We start from the raw sequence: 16,437 nt of genomic DNA on the forward strand, positions 1-16,437 counted from the left end.
GGACAACATTTTTAGGAACTGGTGACAGGCCGGTTCAGCACCTATATTGCACAATGCATTGTTGTATATATACCAGGAAAAGACTCGAGGTGTACAACTCACTTCATATTCAAACCAATGTTCTGAATTACTAGGAACGAAGAGCAGAATATACATCAGATCCATCCGGATGGATCTGATAAGTTTTATAGATTTGGGAGAAGTACAGATATTAGGAACGTTTGGATTATGATGGGTTTTACTAATTGTAACCGTTATTTGAACAGTCAAGGAATTTCTAAAATGTGGGAACAGCAATTTCTTTAGACAAAAAAAAGACTTTAACATTAAGAAACATGCCTATCGTGTATGTGGGACGTGTCTGACCCCCTGCTGCTAAATGCCATTGTTAGGAAGCTGATAAATTATGACGCAGTGCTGCTCCCTGTCATACATCACATGCACAAATGGGCCAGCAGTGACGTAATAACTCAATCAAAACAACCTGTTCCCTTCTCTAAACATCCACTCCTAGCCCCTACACCACACTGTAAAGGAGGCTGACAGGACATACCATTTCCTTGGGAGGGCGATCCTGCGTTTTCCCGAACAACCCCATGGCCGTGACACCAAACTGTTTAAATCTCTTCCAAATACAACTAAACACCTTCCTGGTGCTGAGTGAAACCTCCAGTTTCACCCGCAAGTCCTTTGCACTTCCGCTATGGGTACATCAGCTGGGCGGGTCAGCAGACACCTGACAGCCCATGGTGTCAGCCATCATGAAACGGAGTAACTCCCCCGAGGCAAACCAAACACGCAAATAATGGTAAACTGTCATGGTTAATAAGTATTAAAAACTACATAACTGCACTGAAATGAAGTACGACGAACGTTTCAGATCCCCAAGAGGAACTTCGGGTGTTTCGCAAAAACTATGAAAAGTTGCATATTTATATATGCGTCCTACTTCTACAAATTAGAGCCTAACTGTTATGTTATAATCTAAACAAATCGTGCGTTGTAGATAAAAAATAAATTAATAAACTATTACTAATTCTTCAGTCGTATATTAATATCGAGTAGATGTGTTAGTAAGCGTTACATTTCAATATGGCCGCCTCTTTTCATTCACTGTTACCCGCGAGCTCATCTTGCTATGGGAGAAGAGGAAGGACTACGTTTAAACCCTCCCGGTACAGGCGTAAGACTACCGATTTCAAGGCTAGTCTTCCGCCTCCCGATTCCTGCAAGCAAAAACCCGATTCCTCGGGGTTTCAGCTGACAGGGCTCGGTATTGTGTAAAGTGCCAATTCTTCCAGCAACAGTCAGAGTGGCCAAGCAGGGGCTCTAGAGGGTGAAAAACCAACAAAGCGTCATTAACAAGGGAGTGGTCTTTTAAAGACCTGTGAAGTACTGGGGGTGGGGGAGTCGGCTCTGTGTGTGCACTGGAAGCTGTTTCAGCCCGGGCTGTCACACAGGGTGGGGGGCGTGGGGGAGCATGCACTGTCAGCAACCTGCCAGGCCAGTGCACACTTGCATCACCCTCTCTCTGCCTGCCATAGCGCTTCATGCCTCTGAAATGTAAAAAAAAAACGTGCATTTGTGTTTCAAATGTCCAATCCTGCAGCAGCACATTTCCAAAGCCCATACATGCCAGTAACCCGATTCAAGCCCCCCTTCTCCCGATTTTTTAAATGTTTTAGTCTCCCTCTTTGCTCTCCTGAAATGTTGGCATGTATGCAAATGCCAAGCTCATTGTATTGATGATGTGCTGTGTGTGTACCGTGGGGGAAGCAGCTGCTCATAGCCAGCGGTCGGAGTGCGTTAAAAACAAGCATTTGCAATGCAATAGTGTAATATCCTGCCAGGACACTGTCTAGTTGTTTTGAGTGTAACCCTACACTGAGCACCCACCCACCACAGACGTCACTGGGTCAGGTGACGCTGTTAATAAAAGAGGCCGAGCGCACGTGCTCGTGGCCAGAGTTACTATCCCCTAACTGATGTCCTGTGTCGTCCTTCATCTACCATGTGGGCCTAGGGCCCCATCTTTACAATGGCGACGAGGCGGTAACGCGATGCCCCGTGATCCAGCGCTCCTAATGAAAAACTGTCTCACAAACGCTACTCATCTCCACAATACTCACCATTAATCATGAATCACTACTAAGGCCCATAAACTAAAGAGACACTTTTTGAGCGACTGAATCATGTGACCTAATTAAAACACTCTATTCATAAACTATTTACAAAATTATATACTGTAGTGAGCGCGCTTGCACGGCACGTCACGTGGCTACGTGACGTGCGTTGACGTAGAGGCGCGGCAGGCGGAGCGCGACATTGAGAGCGCGAGCAGGCTGGGCGCAGGACATGCTTTGCGCTCCTTGTATGTATGTACTTGAATAAACAAGTTGGCACCGTCATCCGACTCCGAGAGTTATTGGGGGAAGAAAGAGTATCATTACAGTGGCGACGAGGGTGGGATACTGACCCACGACCCCCACCACGCAGACTACGAGAAGCACGGCGGAACGGAGTGGTGGCGCAGGAGAAACGAGGAAGGCCCGAGGGTACGCACAGCGACCCCATCCTCATAGGGCACGGCAAGGAGCGCAACGCAACCATCAGCAAGGAGAACAGAGCACCGAGAGCACAAATAGCGACGGTCGAAGAACCCTGAACAACCGAGGTAGGAAGCCAGTCACGGTCACGGCCCACCGGGATACGCACTGGCTACTCCACCCGAACAGGAAAGGGCTGAAAGGAACAGCCCCCCACCCTTGCTCAAGAAGGAAGAGCGAAACGGTGCACCAGGGAGTCCGAGAAGCCTGGAAGGTACGCTACCCGCAGCCCGGGCGGAGAAGATGAATGCACAAGCGGGCTACGCGATAGCGCCAGTCCAGTTCCTTCCCCGACCAGGAGAACCGCTCATGAAATGGGAGGACTGGAAGGAATACATAGACAATTTCATAGAAGTGTTGGAAGACGAGAGTGAGGAGAAGTTCAAGCCGCCGAGAAAGAACCAAATCCTGCTGCTGAATCTGGGCCCTGAAGGTCTAAGGATCTACAAAAGCTTGGTGCCGAAGAAGAGAGAGACTGAGGATGACGATGTGTATGCCCATGCGCTGGAAGACCTAGAAGAACACTTCAAACCCTCGGTGTGCGTCTCAGTAGACAGGTTTAACTTCCAGCAAAGGAAGCAACTACCCGGGGAAACGGTGGAAGAGTATGTAGCGGCGTTGAAGAAACTGGCGGTATCGTGCAAATATGCCAACTGGGAAAGTGAATTCATAAAAGACCAAGTGGTGATGCACACCACGTGCACGAGCGTGCAGGACAAGCTATGGGCCGCAGGGGACACCTCTCTCAAGGACGTGTTAGTGATAGTGAAAAGGGCTGAACTGGCACGAAGATGTGCTGCGGCTACGAAGAAGGAGATCGTGCCCGGCGGGACGGTGAACAAAGTAGACGAGGAAGAACACCACAAGGATAATCAGGCACGGAAACAGCCAGAAAAGGGTCCCGACAAATGGCGGAACAGCCCAGGCAACCCTGGCAAACAGGCCGGAAATAACAAACGGCCTTGCTACAGATGCGGCAGTTGGACGCACGAGGCGCACGACCGGAAGTGCCCTGCGCTTCGCGCCAAATGCACGTTCTGCGGAATAATCGGCCATTTTGAAAAGGCGTGCAGGAAGAAGGCAGCCAAGAACGCAGTGAAGTACGTGGCCCAAGCATCGGAGGAGCCAGAAGAAGCAGCAGAGGAAGAGGTGATCACAGTCCTCTGCATCTACGACGAAATATTAAGCATAAACGACCGAGGCCGTGGCACCGGCGGAGGAAGAACGATGAAACCCGTCATGGAAATGAAGATCGGAGGCGTCGAAGTCCAGGTGGTGGCAGACACAGGGTCGCCTTACACCATCATCCCCCGGAGCGTGTGGGAAGAGAAGTTCGCTCCGCGACTGGGCCCCGAGCTGGACAAGCTGGACATACGTCCCGTTACCTACAACGGTGATCGAATCCCCATGGCCGGGTGCAGGAGATTGAACTTCGAGTTCAGGGGCAGAGAGGCCAGGTGCAAACTATATGTCTCTGAGAAAGGTCCCTCCGTCCTAGGGTGGCTCGACCAAGGAGACCTGGGCATCAAGCTGGACCCAGGAGGCAAGGAACAGATATTATTGACGGAGCCGGAGGAAGCGCTGGACACGAATAAATGGAGGAAGAAGTTCCCAACGGTCTTCGGAGGCTCAGTGGGCAAACTCGACAGATTTGCACACAAGATCGTACTCAAAAAGGGAGCTGTACCGGTGGCACACAAGGTGAGGAACATCCCGCTAGCAGTGAGGGACGACGTGAAGGAAGAACTTCAACAGCTGGAGAAAAGAGGGATCATCGAGCCGATAGCCTGTGCTGAATGGCTATCGCCGTTGGTGGTGGTGAAGAAACCAAACGGAAAGGTCCGTTTATGCGTGGACCTACGTGAATTGAACAAAAATATAGTGGTGGAGAAGTTTCCTCTTCCCCGGATAGAGGAGATGCTGGCCAGCACAAGGGGTATTCAGAGGTACTCCACCATAGACTTGACTTCAGCGTATCACCAGATAGCGTTACACCCAGAGAGCCGCAGCTTAACATCCTTCATAACTCCCTTCGGATGCTATCGATTCCGCCGCATGCCGTTCGGACTAGCCTCGGCGGCTGCGGTATTTCAAAAGCTCATGCATCAGCTGTTTCAGGACCTCAAGGGAGTGCAATACTTCCAGGATGATATATTGGTGATGGGCCAGGACAGGATGGACCACGACAGGAAGCTGGAGGCGGTGTTGGGCATCCTGGAAGGGAAGGGCCTCACAGCAGAATGGGCCAAATGCCGGATAGGGATGGAGAAGGTAACGTACTTGGGCCACGAAATCAGTGCTCAAGGTGTGACTCCCAAGAGTGAAAATGTAAAGGCGATCTGCGACGCACCATCACCAGCTACCAAGGAGGAAGTCAGGTCATTCCTGGGAATGGCGGAATACTATGGGAAATTCATTGAACATTTCGCCTCGAAAACTCACCACATGAGGCTGTCAACCCGTGAGAACAGCGAGTTCTGTTGGTCAGAGGAAGCTCAACGGGAATTTGAAATGATAAAGAGAGAAGTGGCAGGGGCAATTCCACTGCAAGGGTTCGACCCCCAAGGAAGCACCATACTAACCACAGATGCTAGTGATAAAGGACTGGGGGCAGTCCTCATGCAAGACCGAGGTCAGGGGAGAGTCGAGACCATATGCTTCGCATCCCGCACCCTGAATGACACTGAAAAGAGGTATAGTGTGATTGAGAAAGAAATGTTGGCGGTGGTGTGGGCCATGTCCCGGTTCCGGCAGTTCCTGTGGGGCACGAGGTTCCGGTTGAGGACTGATCACAAGCCCCTCCTCAAAGTGCTCACATCTAGTGGACATGCGGAAGCAACACCGAGGATCTCGAAAATGTCGCTCAAATTAATGGAGTTCCGCTATGATGTTGAACACATTCCAGGGAACAGGAACAAAGTGGCGGACTACCTGAGTAGGGCGGCAGCGATGGAGCCCAGCACAGAATGCCCCGAGGCGGGGGAAGAGTGGGTCGCACTCACCGAGGACCTCGAAGTATCTATCAGCAAACAGGAATGGAAAACGGCATATGACGGAGACCCGAACATGGAGCAAGTGAAGGACTACATTGTGAGAGGCTGGCCGGACAAATGCAAATTAGAGCGAGGCCTTGTTCCCTACTTCGAGGTGAGAGAGGAACTATCTATGGATGACCAAGGAACATTTATATACAGAGGGGAAAGAGTCATACCCCCGTCAACGATGATACCCAGATTGATGGACATGTTACACGAAGGCCACCTGGGAGTGGGAAAACTGAAACTAAGGGCCAAGCAGAATTATTGGTGGCCAGGAATGGACATAAGAGCGGAAAGACACGTGAGAGAGTGCCTGAGGTGCCAAGGCGCGGACAAAACGCTCAAACCATTGCGCCCTGCCCTGGGAAAGATTGATCCTCCACAAAACCCGTGGGAGGAACTGTCCATAGACATTTTGGGGCCAGTGCTGAATGCACAGGGTATACAGAAATACATTTGTGTAATGGTGGATCGTTATTCGAAATGGCCGGAAGTAAAGATCGAAGAAACAATGGACACTGAGAAAATAGTGAGCTTCATGGCAGAGACCTTCGTGAGAGAGGGCATCCCTAAGTGTGTCCTCAGTGACAATGGGCCCCAATTCCGCTCTGACAGATGGAACCAATTTATGCAAAGAAATGGAATAGCGTCTAAACACACATCCATATACCACCCGGCGGGGAATGGGTTGGTGGAGCGCTTCAATAGAGTGGTGATGGGCTCGATACAAGCGGCTATTGCAGACAACAAAGACTGGGAGGCGGAGATATGGCACATGGTGTGGGCGTATCGGATAACTCCCACGAACACTGGCTATAGCCCTTTCCAGATATTAAGGGGCCGGGAGCCGTTCACCCAAGACAACAGGATATGGAAGGACAGAGTTATCAAGAGTGAGTGGTCACCGGCAGTGGTGCAAGCCAATCTGAAGAAGGCACAAGCAGTGTATACCAAACACTATGATGCGAGGAGGAATGTAAAAGACACGGCCCTCGAAAAGGGGGAATGGGTGAGAGTAAGACTGCCCACTCTACAGAGAAAAGGGGAAAGTAAGTACAGCAGGCCCCTGAGAGTGGTGGAAATCAAGGGCCGGGCGGCCTTGCTGAGCGATGGAAACGTGTGGTCGCAGGATCGCATGGCCAGGTGCAATAAAATACTCAACTGGAGAAGCAGAGACAACAGGGATGAGAGTGAGAGCAACAGTGACCATTCCAGTGACTATGGAGGTGAAGACCCGGACTTAGGAGAAGGTAGTAACGAAGATCAAGGGGCCAGTGCAGAATGTCAGCCGGAGGAAGACAGCAGTCGGAGTGTGCCTGGCGCGGCTGCGCTAGAGAGTGGACAGAGTGAAGAAGCAACGACGGCCAATTCCCCGGTAAGACTGACGAGAAGGGGCAGGGCGGTGGTCCCACCAGTGAGGTTCAGAGACTATGATATGAGTCAGGACTTGTTCACATAACTCTTTGGAAAAAAGGGAGATATGTAGTGAGCGCGCTTGCACGGCACGTCACGTGGCTACGTGACGTGCGTTGACGTAGAGGCGCGGCAGGCGGAGCGCGACATTGAGAGCGCGAGCAGGCTGGGCGCAGGACATGCTTTGCGCTCCTTGTATGTATGTACTTGAATAAACAAGTTGGCACCGTCATCCGACTCCGAGAGTTATTGGGGGAAGAAAGAGTATCATTACATATACAACTGCAGTTCATCATTTCTTACCATGATTTTTGATCATATGACATTTAATTAAGTCACTAAGGTGAATGGATCTAATAATGACAACTAGACCATGAATAAACAAGACCAGCTTGTCATTTCAAAAATCTAATTTTATTAGCTTTATTTATTCAAAGAAAGAGCATTTTTATTCAAAATCATTATTTTATTAGGAAATTGAAAGCATCATTCAAGGAAGGGCTTATTAGACTGACATATTAAAGGTAAATCAATTAGCATGAACTAAAGCAAAAATATAAGTTTCCCTTCCCTAAGTTCTATCACCCTGTCTAAAAACTCTCTTCACCTAAAGAAAATTCATTAAAGACTGCTGTCCTTACGTGCGCCAAAGAGTCCAACAGCACGTCACGCTCATCAGGAATCGGAAAGCGAGGAGAGATTCCCTCCTCCCCGTGGGTCACGTTTTATACCTTTCTAACTAGCTAATCTTCCCAAAAACGTTCATTTTTCTTTGCCATCAGAGTTCCCATTGGCTGACTTATGTCAGTTCATTTTGCGTCATCACCATTTTTAAACCATGTCCGAGCTATTTCTTTAGCTCCTTGTCCTTTTACTTTCGTGTCATTTCGCTTCCTAGAGAATGTATAATTTCTCTCGAGCTACAGTTCATGACTTCCTTGCCTTGGCAATCCTTCCGCTTCCTGTCCTTGAATCAAACTCTCCAAGAGCACGTTTAGCACATTCTCATTTAAACAGTATTTTTCTGATAAACTTTTCAACGTGGAAAACCACTTCTGTGCACGGCTCCTTTCTGGACAGGATTCGAAACGCCATCTTTTTCACAGGCCTTAGGCCTCTTCACGAAAACTAGTATTTAAACAAACACAAGACATCAATTAATTAAAGAATTGTGATCCATACTGTTACCCGCCCCCCTTCTAATTATTAACCGGGTTAATTATATTACCTGGCCAAAGCACATATAGCAGCATTTATATTAACCTTCTTATTTTAGGCCATAAAAAGATCCTCCATGAGCTTTTGCCACAAGAAAGACATAACATTACATAAGCAAACAAAATAGTACATGCCTTTAGTTAAACAGCCGCATTTAATACTGACAAAGACAATAGACAAGGTTAGTTTATTATTTTTCCACACACTTGCGATTGCAACAAAGAGCATAAAAGTTAGTCCCACATGTTTTTCTGTGTAAATGCATTTTTAAAACTAATGTTGATTAATAAATTCAACGCACACTTTTTAATACGATTAGTTATATTATGGAAGTTTAACTTCGCGAGTATGAACAAAAATTCATTCAATAACTCGGCTCCATCAACTCCCTCATCTGGTGATTTCATAATCACCAAACCACACCCAAAAATGTTATCTTCATGAACACGTTTTGAACTTTCACTGTATTAGTATTTCCAAACCTTTGATTCAGCAGTCTGTCTGCAACTCTCATATTGGGCTCTACGAAACTCTTCCAGTTCTATTTCCTTCTCTCGTTCTTTTCTGAGCTTATAAATTCTTTTCTTTTCCCTCACATATTTCTTTCTCTTTTGTATCATGCAACTAATTTTTAGCAAAAGTGTCACTATAAATATAACTATTACAGGATAAAGTATTTTACCAATGATTGAACTTCCAATCTCATGAAACCAGTGTCTGATTGCTGCAAATCTTTTGCTCAAACGTTCTGAAAAATTATCTTCTTCTAAGGGTTCTATCTCAGTGTGTAATTCTGTAATATTTCTGATAAACATCTCTATGTTCTGGCTCTTATCTGGAATATATGAACAGCAATGCTGGACATGTAAAATTCCACAAACTCCTCCCTCTTTAGCAAGCAGAATGTCTAGAGCAAGACGGTTCTGCATAACCATTGAGAGCATTGCAATGAGCTCAGTATCAACTAATTGAAATCCACTTGCAGTATCTGTTGACAATCTGTCCACAATTGTAGACAATTTTCTGATTTTATTTGCATTCAGGGTTATGCCCATCATAGGTATAATTGCACCGAATATATCTCCTAATATTTCTGAAAAACTTTCCCTCTTGAACCTATTCAGGTGTTTGCCAATTTCAAATAAGCCTTCTGAATTTCTATCAATATGAAAAATCTTTGGAAAAAGTAAACCAATATAACATGTCCCATACCAGTGGTCAGGAAGACTGAAGTAAGCTTTGTTCCCACAAACAAAATAAATTCCAGGAAAAATTGGATCTTTACCTCCTTTAAATCCCCACCCTCCTAAGATACGATAGGTATCTTCACATTGACTAGCACCCACGAAATAGTTATCGAATTGTGTGTTATTTCTCCTTATGCACAATTTCCCACTAACAGGTTTATCCATGTGTATAGCAACATTTTCATTTCTACCATTAAGCTTTTCATCCTCACTTTGCCAAAACTTAGATTTGGTTTGTTTCAGCATCTCGTTTCTTTTATAAATCGCTCTTCTCTCTTCAACCATGTTTAAAAGAGACTTTTCTTCTGTTCTCAATTTGCATGTTAAATTGTTTCTAAAAGCGCATTCGTATGTAAGCTCATTAGTCACTATGAAAAATTCCCTCATCTGTTTAGCATGTTTCAGTTTATTTAAGCTATTGTCAATCTTTAAATTTGCAAAAATCTCATCATAATCAGAGTAATAATACTCCAGACGTCCAGTTTTATAAAACAAACTAGCTATTACACTACAAGTAATGCCATAAGTAAGAGGAAGCATATTATAGGTACCCCTTCTGTAACAGAAGCAGGTAGTTTCACACAGATGTAGCAATCTTTAACATTCATTACCTTAACATAGTCAGATAAAAGTCTAGAAAAGGTATTACTAGAAAAATCACCAACAGATCTATCTTGGTGGATTTCCGGTTTGTGCTCAATGACTCTATTAGTCTTACCCACTACATCATGAATAACTTGTTTAGCCTCAACTTTACTAGTCATATTAGCTTTGTACATTTCTTTGTCATTTCCAAAAGGAAAAATGACAGCTAAAATTAGCCAGACCAAAATTATTAAAATCACACAAATAAATGACATTTTGCAACATCTTCTTAAAATTGAGCATCTCAAATTATTGTTAGAATTAGGCTTCTTTTACTTGGAACAAGAGCCTTACAGAAAAAACAAAAACAAAAACAAAAATTTAAAAATCACTAAATATACCCCCCTTATTTTACTTTTTTTTTTAAATAAAGGAAACCTCTAACAGCTTTTCTTCGACCTTACGTCTTACATCAATGTGTTTTTCCAGCTAACACAATTTCTTCGACCTTGTGTCACCTAACACATTTTCTTTGACCTTACGTCACCTACAACTTTTTACCTAATATGAAAACAAATTCAATCAATGTCACTTGTGTCATCTATATCTTCTTGGCTACTACTGCTCACTTCCACTACTGGTGGAATGATTATATAAGTCCATTCAGGTGACTTATATTTTTGATTAAGCTTTAACACTCTCTTTACTCTACTGCTAATCACTTCTATTTTCTTTCCTGTTTGATTTTTCTTGTCTAAATCGCTTTTCTGACTTGAAATTTCATCAACCTGTTCTTTTGATTTATTCACTAATTTGAATTTCAGGCCCTCATTTTCATTTTGCCAATTATCTCCTTTACTTGAGAGTTTCTTCTTTGGCTCAGTTTGATTACACTCAACTCTCCAGGCCCTATTTCTTGATCTTCTCACATTGGATTCATCATCACTTTCATCTGTTTCGCTCTCTGTGATATCAGCTTTAGATTCAGGTACTTCTTTACTCGGCAGCTTCACTCTGTTAGTAACATCATCCTTATAGTTGGTACTTGGTAATTCGTCTTCTTCTTCTTCTTCAATTACCTCCAATCCACCAGTTTCAGAATTTTCATTCCTTCTTCCAGAACTTCCAATCCGCTTTTCAAAACTCTCCTGATCTTGATTCACTTCTTGATCAGACTCTTTTTCTGTTTCTTTTTCTAGCAGATCTTCTTCATTTTCAGAGTCTACTATCACAATTTCTAGATCTTTTTCATTCAATGCCTCATTCGCATTTGAATCTTCCAGATGTCGACTTTCTTGTCGATCTTCAGGATTTGGATTTCTTTCAGGTTCTTCTTCAGAATCTGAATCAGTTGTTGTATCACCTTCTTCATCAGGATTCTCATGTGGTGGTACTCGAATGGTATGACTTGCATGAATCCACCTTTTCAGACCTCTACACTTTACTGCATTTGTTGTGACAAGAATCACCTGTCTTGCTCTCTGCCATTTGAGTACCAGACAATTTCTCCTTCGATGAACCTTTGTCCTCACCCAATCTCCTGGCAAAAGATCATGAGCCTGTTCTTTTTCTTTTGTAAGCACTTCAGTTCCTACCTGATGGAACACAGAAGTCACTACGTCAGACACATTTTTACAGTAGTTCATAATTGCACTATCATTTATACTTAGTACTTTATCTACTGGAACAAATGCTTGTCTCATTACTCTGCCCATGAGAATCTCATGTGGGCTTAGACCTGTTTTTCTCTCTGGAGTACTTCTCAAAGACATCAAGACAAGTGGAAGTGCATCAGTCCACTTCATTCCTGTAGCCAAACACATTTTTGCAAGCCTATTCTTGATTGTACCATTGACTTGCTCAACAACACCTGATGCTTCTGGTCTGTAAGCACAGTGCAGCTTTTGTTTTATACCGAGTGCTTCACAAATCATCTGTAACAATCTGTTTTCAAAATGTGTGCCGCGATCAGTTTCGAACGTCACTGGAAATCCATACCTAGGTATGATCTCTCTCAAAAGCAATTTTGCCACAGTAACTGAATCATTATGGCGAGTTGGAAACGCTTCCACCCATCTTGAAAACAGACAGATAATCACTAAGACATATCTTAATCTGTTATGTGGAGGCATATCAATGAAATCCATCTGTAACCTGGTAAAAGGACCACCCTCCCGTCCTATGGTTCCCAAGCTTACAACTGTTTTTCTGTTGGATTGATCTGCTGGCAGATCAAGCATCTTTGGCAAAAGGACTCTGCTATTATTCTGAATTTTGGGTTGTATCATGTCTGTCTAAACAACCTAATCATTGAATCTCTTCCCAAATGTCCTGGACCATGATACATTCGGGCCATGTCAGCAATCATGCAGTTTGGCATTACTGGTCTGTCATCTTTGTAAACCCAAATTTCATCTTCTTCTCGCTGTCTATAACCTGCTTTTAACCATTTGTCCTTTTCCTCATCATCTGCCTCATCTTGTAAATCTTTCACTCCTTGCCATGTCTCAACAACAGATGTTAGCATAAGTGAGTTCAAAACATGTTCATTATTTTTTTCCAGATTAATGGACATATTCGTTTTCGCACAAAATTTAGCAATTTCATCAGCATATGCATTTCCCTTGGTCATATAAGCATTTCCTTTTTGGTGTGCTGTACATTTCACTACAGCAATCTTCTCTGGCAGCTGAATGCCATCGATCAGCCTTTTGATCAATTTTTCATTTCTGATAGGAGTTCCCGCAGAAGTTAAATAACCTCTTTGAGACCAGAGCTGGCCATAGTCATGGACTACACCATATCCATACTGACTATCAGTCACTATGGTAATTTTCAATCCGGTTGCTTTTTCAAATGCACAAATTAAAGCAATCAATTCTGCTATTTGAGCTGAATGAATTCCTTTGAGACAAGAGGCTTCAACCACATCTGCAACTGTACAGACAGAATATGCTGCACTCAGAACGCCTTCATCCGTCCTCAAGCATGAGCCATCAACAAAGTAAACAAACTCTGATTCAGGCAGCAGGACATCTTTTATGTCCTGCCTAGGTTTGGTGCAATATTCTAAAACATCCAGGCATTCATGATCAATGTCATTCTCATTTCTGATCTCTGTCACAGTACCATCAGGCAATAATGTGGAAGGATTTAAATTCACACATCTCGCAATAGACACGTTATCTGATCCCAGAATAACTTTTTCATATTTTGTCAATCTGTTACACGTTAAATGCTGTGTCTTACTTCTAGTAAGAAGAATCTCAACTGAATGGGGAACATATACTTTTACAGGAAACCCCATTATTATCCATTCACTTTGTTCCAGACTCACACTTCTTGCAGCCACTGCTTTTAAGCAACCTGGTAATGCTTTTGCAACAGGGTCAAGAACTGCTGAGAAATAAGCAATTGGCTTTCTCAATTTCCCATGTCTTTGAATCAAAACTGATAATGCACATCCTTCCCTTTCACTGCAATACAGTTCAAATTCCTCTTCATAGTCCGGCATTCCCAATGCTGGAGCTTCACACAAACTTCTTTTTAACTGCTCAAAAGCCTCTAACTCAGTTTCTGATAGGGTAATCGGATCTTTTATGTCTGCTTTTGTCAGTCTCTGTAATGGTTTTACAATTACTGAAAATCCACTAATCCATTGACGGCAATAACCTACCATTCCTAGAAACATTCTGACCTGTCTCTGTGTCTTTTGGAGGTTGCATTTGCTTGGATCATTTTTATTCTTTCAATTGTTACTTGTCTAATTCCTTTTGCAATCCTGTGACCAAGATATTTTACTTCCTGTTTACAAAACTGTAATTTTGCAGGTGACACTTTATGTCCCTCATCTGCCAAATGATTCAAAAGAGTAATGGTATCTGTCACACAGTTGTCTCGTGATTTTGCAGCAACAAGGAGATCGTCAATGTATTGCACTAATGTCGATTTACCAGGAAAATCTAGATTTTCCAAGGATTTCTTTAGCAACTGATTAAAAATAGATGGACTTTCTGTATACCCTTGAGGGATACGACACCATGCTAAGATATGCTCTTGAAATCTGAACGCAAAAATTTGTTGTCTTTCTGGATGCAATGGAACAGTAAAGAATGCATTGCAAAGATCTATAACTATATACCATTCTGCATCATGCGGAATCTAATTAAAACACTCTATTCATAAACTATTTACAAAATTATATACAACTGCAGTTTATTATTTCTTACCATGATTTTTGATCATATGACATTTAATTAAGTCACTAAGGCGAATGGATCTAATAATGATAACTAGACCATGAATAAAGAAGACCAGCTTGTCATTTCAAAAATCTAATTTTATTAGCTTTAATTATTCAAAGAAAGAGTATTTTTATTAAAAATCATTAAAAATCATTGTTTTATCAGCACATTGAAAGCATCATTCAAGGAAGGGCTTATTAGACTGACATATTAAAGGTAAATCAATTAGCATGAACTAAAGCAAAAATATAAGTTTCCATTCCCTAAGTTCTATCACCCTGTCTAAAAACTCTCTTCACCTAAAGAAAATTCATTAAAGACTGCTGTCCTTAGGTGCGCTAAAGAGTCCAACAGCACGTCACGCTCATCAGGAATCCCTCCTCCCTGTGGGTCAAGTTTTATACCTTTCTAACTAGCTAATCTTCCCAATAATGTTCATTTTTCTTTGTCATCAGAGTTCCCATTGGCTGACTTATGTCAATTCATTTTGCGTCATCACCATTTTCAAACCATGTCTGAGCTATTTCTTTAGCTCCATTGTCCTTTTACTTTCATGTCATTTCGCTTCCTAGAGAATGTATCATTTCTCTCGAGCTACAGTTCATGGCTTCCTTGCCTTGGCAATCCTGCCGCTTCCTGTCCTTGAATCAAACTCTCCAAGAGCACGTTTAGCACATTCTCATTTAAACAATATTTTTCTGATAAAGTTTTCAACGTGGAAAACCACTTCTGTGCACGGCTCCTTTCTGGACAGGATTCGAAACGCCATCTTTTTCACAGGCCCAAGGCCTCTTCCCGAAAACTAGTATTTAAACAAACACAAGATATCAATTAATTAAAGAATTGTGATCCATACTGTTACCCGCCCCCCTTCTAATTATTAACCGGGTTAATTTTGTTACCTGGCCAAAGCACATATAGCAGCATTTATATTAACATTCTTCTTTTAGGCCATAAAAAGATCCTCCACGAGCTTTTGCCACAAGAAAGACATAACATTACATAAGCATACAAAATAGCACAGCCGCATTTAATACTGACAAAGACACTAGACAAGGTTAGTTTATTATTTTTCCACACACATGCGATTGTGGAGAAGCGTGGCTCAGTGGTTAGAGGCGGCAGACCCGGAAGCTGAGATCGACCGTGGACCAGGGTTCGATTCCCCGCCTCGGCGGGTCTCGGGCTCAAAGTTCCACGGACTCGACAATTCTCGCTCTGGTGCCTACTCAACTCACGGGGTCACACTCTGCGACTCTGGGCAATAGCTTGCTTAATCTCCACTACGGCCCCTCGCGGCGGGATGCCTGGCTTTCACCTTGTGGACACCCTGCCGTGGTTTCTCACAGGGGAATACCAGGACGGGTTCCCTAAGCAAGCGCCGGGACGCTTACGGGCAGCTGTGCGCTTTACAAGTCCTGAACAATCACATTTACATTTACATTTACATTGCAACAAAGAGCATAAAAGTTAGTCCCACATGTTTTTCTGTGTAAATGCATTTTTAAAACTAATGTTGATTAATAAATTCAACGCACACTTTTTAATACCATTAGTTATATTATGGAAGTTTAACTTCGCGAATATGAACAAAAATTAATTCAATAACTTGCTCCATCACCCGCGTGCCAGCTAAAAGAAAAACATTGGGGGGAAAAGGAGAAGTATGCTGCCGGTGCCATGAGCAAGTGACGACCAGCAGAGGCCTGCGGGGCGTGTGCTGAGCCCCGGGCCGAGAACACGAAGCAGGAGTTGACCTCACGCACCCAGCGTGTGGCCCCCCTGCCTGGTGGTAAAGAGAGAGCCGTGTGGATCCCACCCACATCGGCCGCCACTGAGCCAGGACTGGGTGCCCACACAAACGCTACAACCTCCGCGGAGCCCACCCGCGTGGAGGAGGAAAGCCAGCCAGCCAAAGGTGAGCACGGGCGTTGAAATGACCCCAGTGACTGTATGACAAGCGGTGCCCACCCGCATGGCCGTGGCACCCCGCCGAGCAGCCAACAATAAACTGTACGGAGAAGCAGGACCAGCGGAGCCCACCCGCGGCCTGCCTGCAGCGTCTCCTACCCCCCCGCAGCACAGC

General features: G+C 44.0%; 1 protein-coding gene across 2 annotated transcripts in view; it reads right to left on the minus strand.

Moving 5' to 3' along the window:
* The window catches only part of LOC147725568 (charged multivesicular body protein 3), a 474,260-nt gene that overhangs the window by 131,044 nt on the left and 326,779 nt on the right, over nucleotides 1-16,437 (minus strand). Inside the window, exon 1 of one of the 2 annotated variants that reach the window (XM_086964262.1) lies at nucleotides 554-768. The exons of the other annotated variant lie outside the window; for it this stretch is intronic. Coding sequence (XP_086820388.1) covers nucleotides 554-598 — 45 coding nt within the window. The 5' untranslated portion in view covers nucleotides 599-768. Of the gene's footprint in view, nucleotides 1-553; nucleotides 769-16,437 lie in introns of those variants that run through there. 2 annotated transcript variants of the gene reach the window in all.

Source organism: Lissotriton vulgaris, chromosome 3_2, assembly GCF_964263255.1.
Source record: "Lissotriton vulgaris chromosome 3_2, aLisVul1.2, whole genome shotgun sequence".
In the NCBI taxonomy this organism is placed as follows: Eukaryota; Metazoa; Chordata; class Amphibia; order Caudata; family Salamandridae; genus Lissotriton; species Lissotriton vulgaris.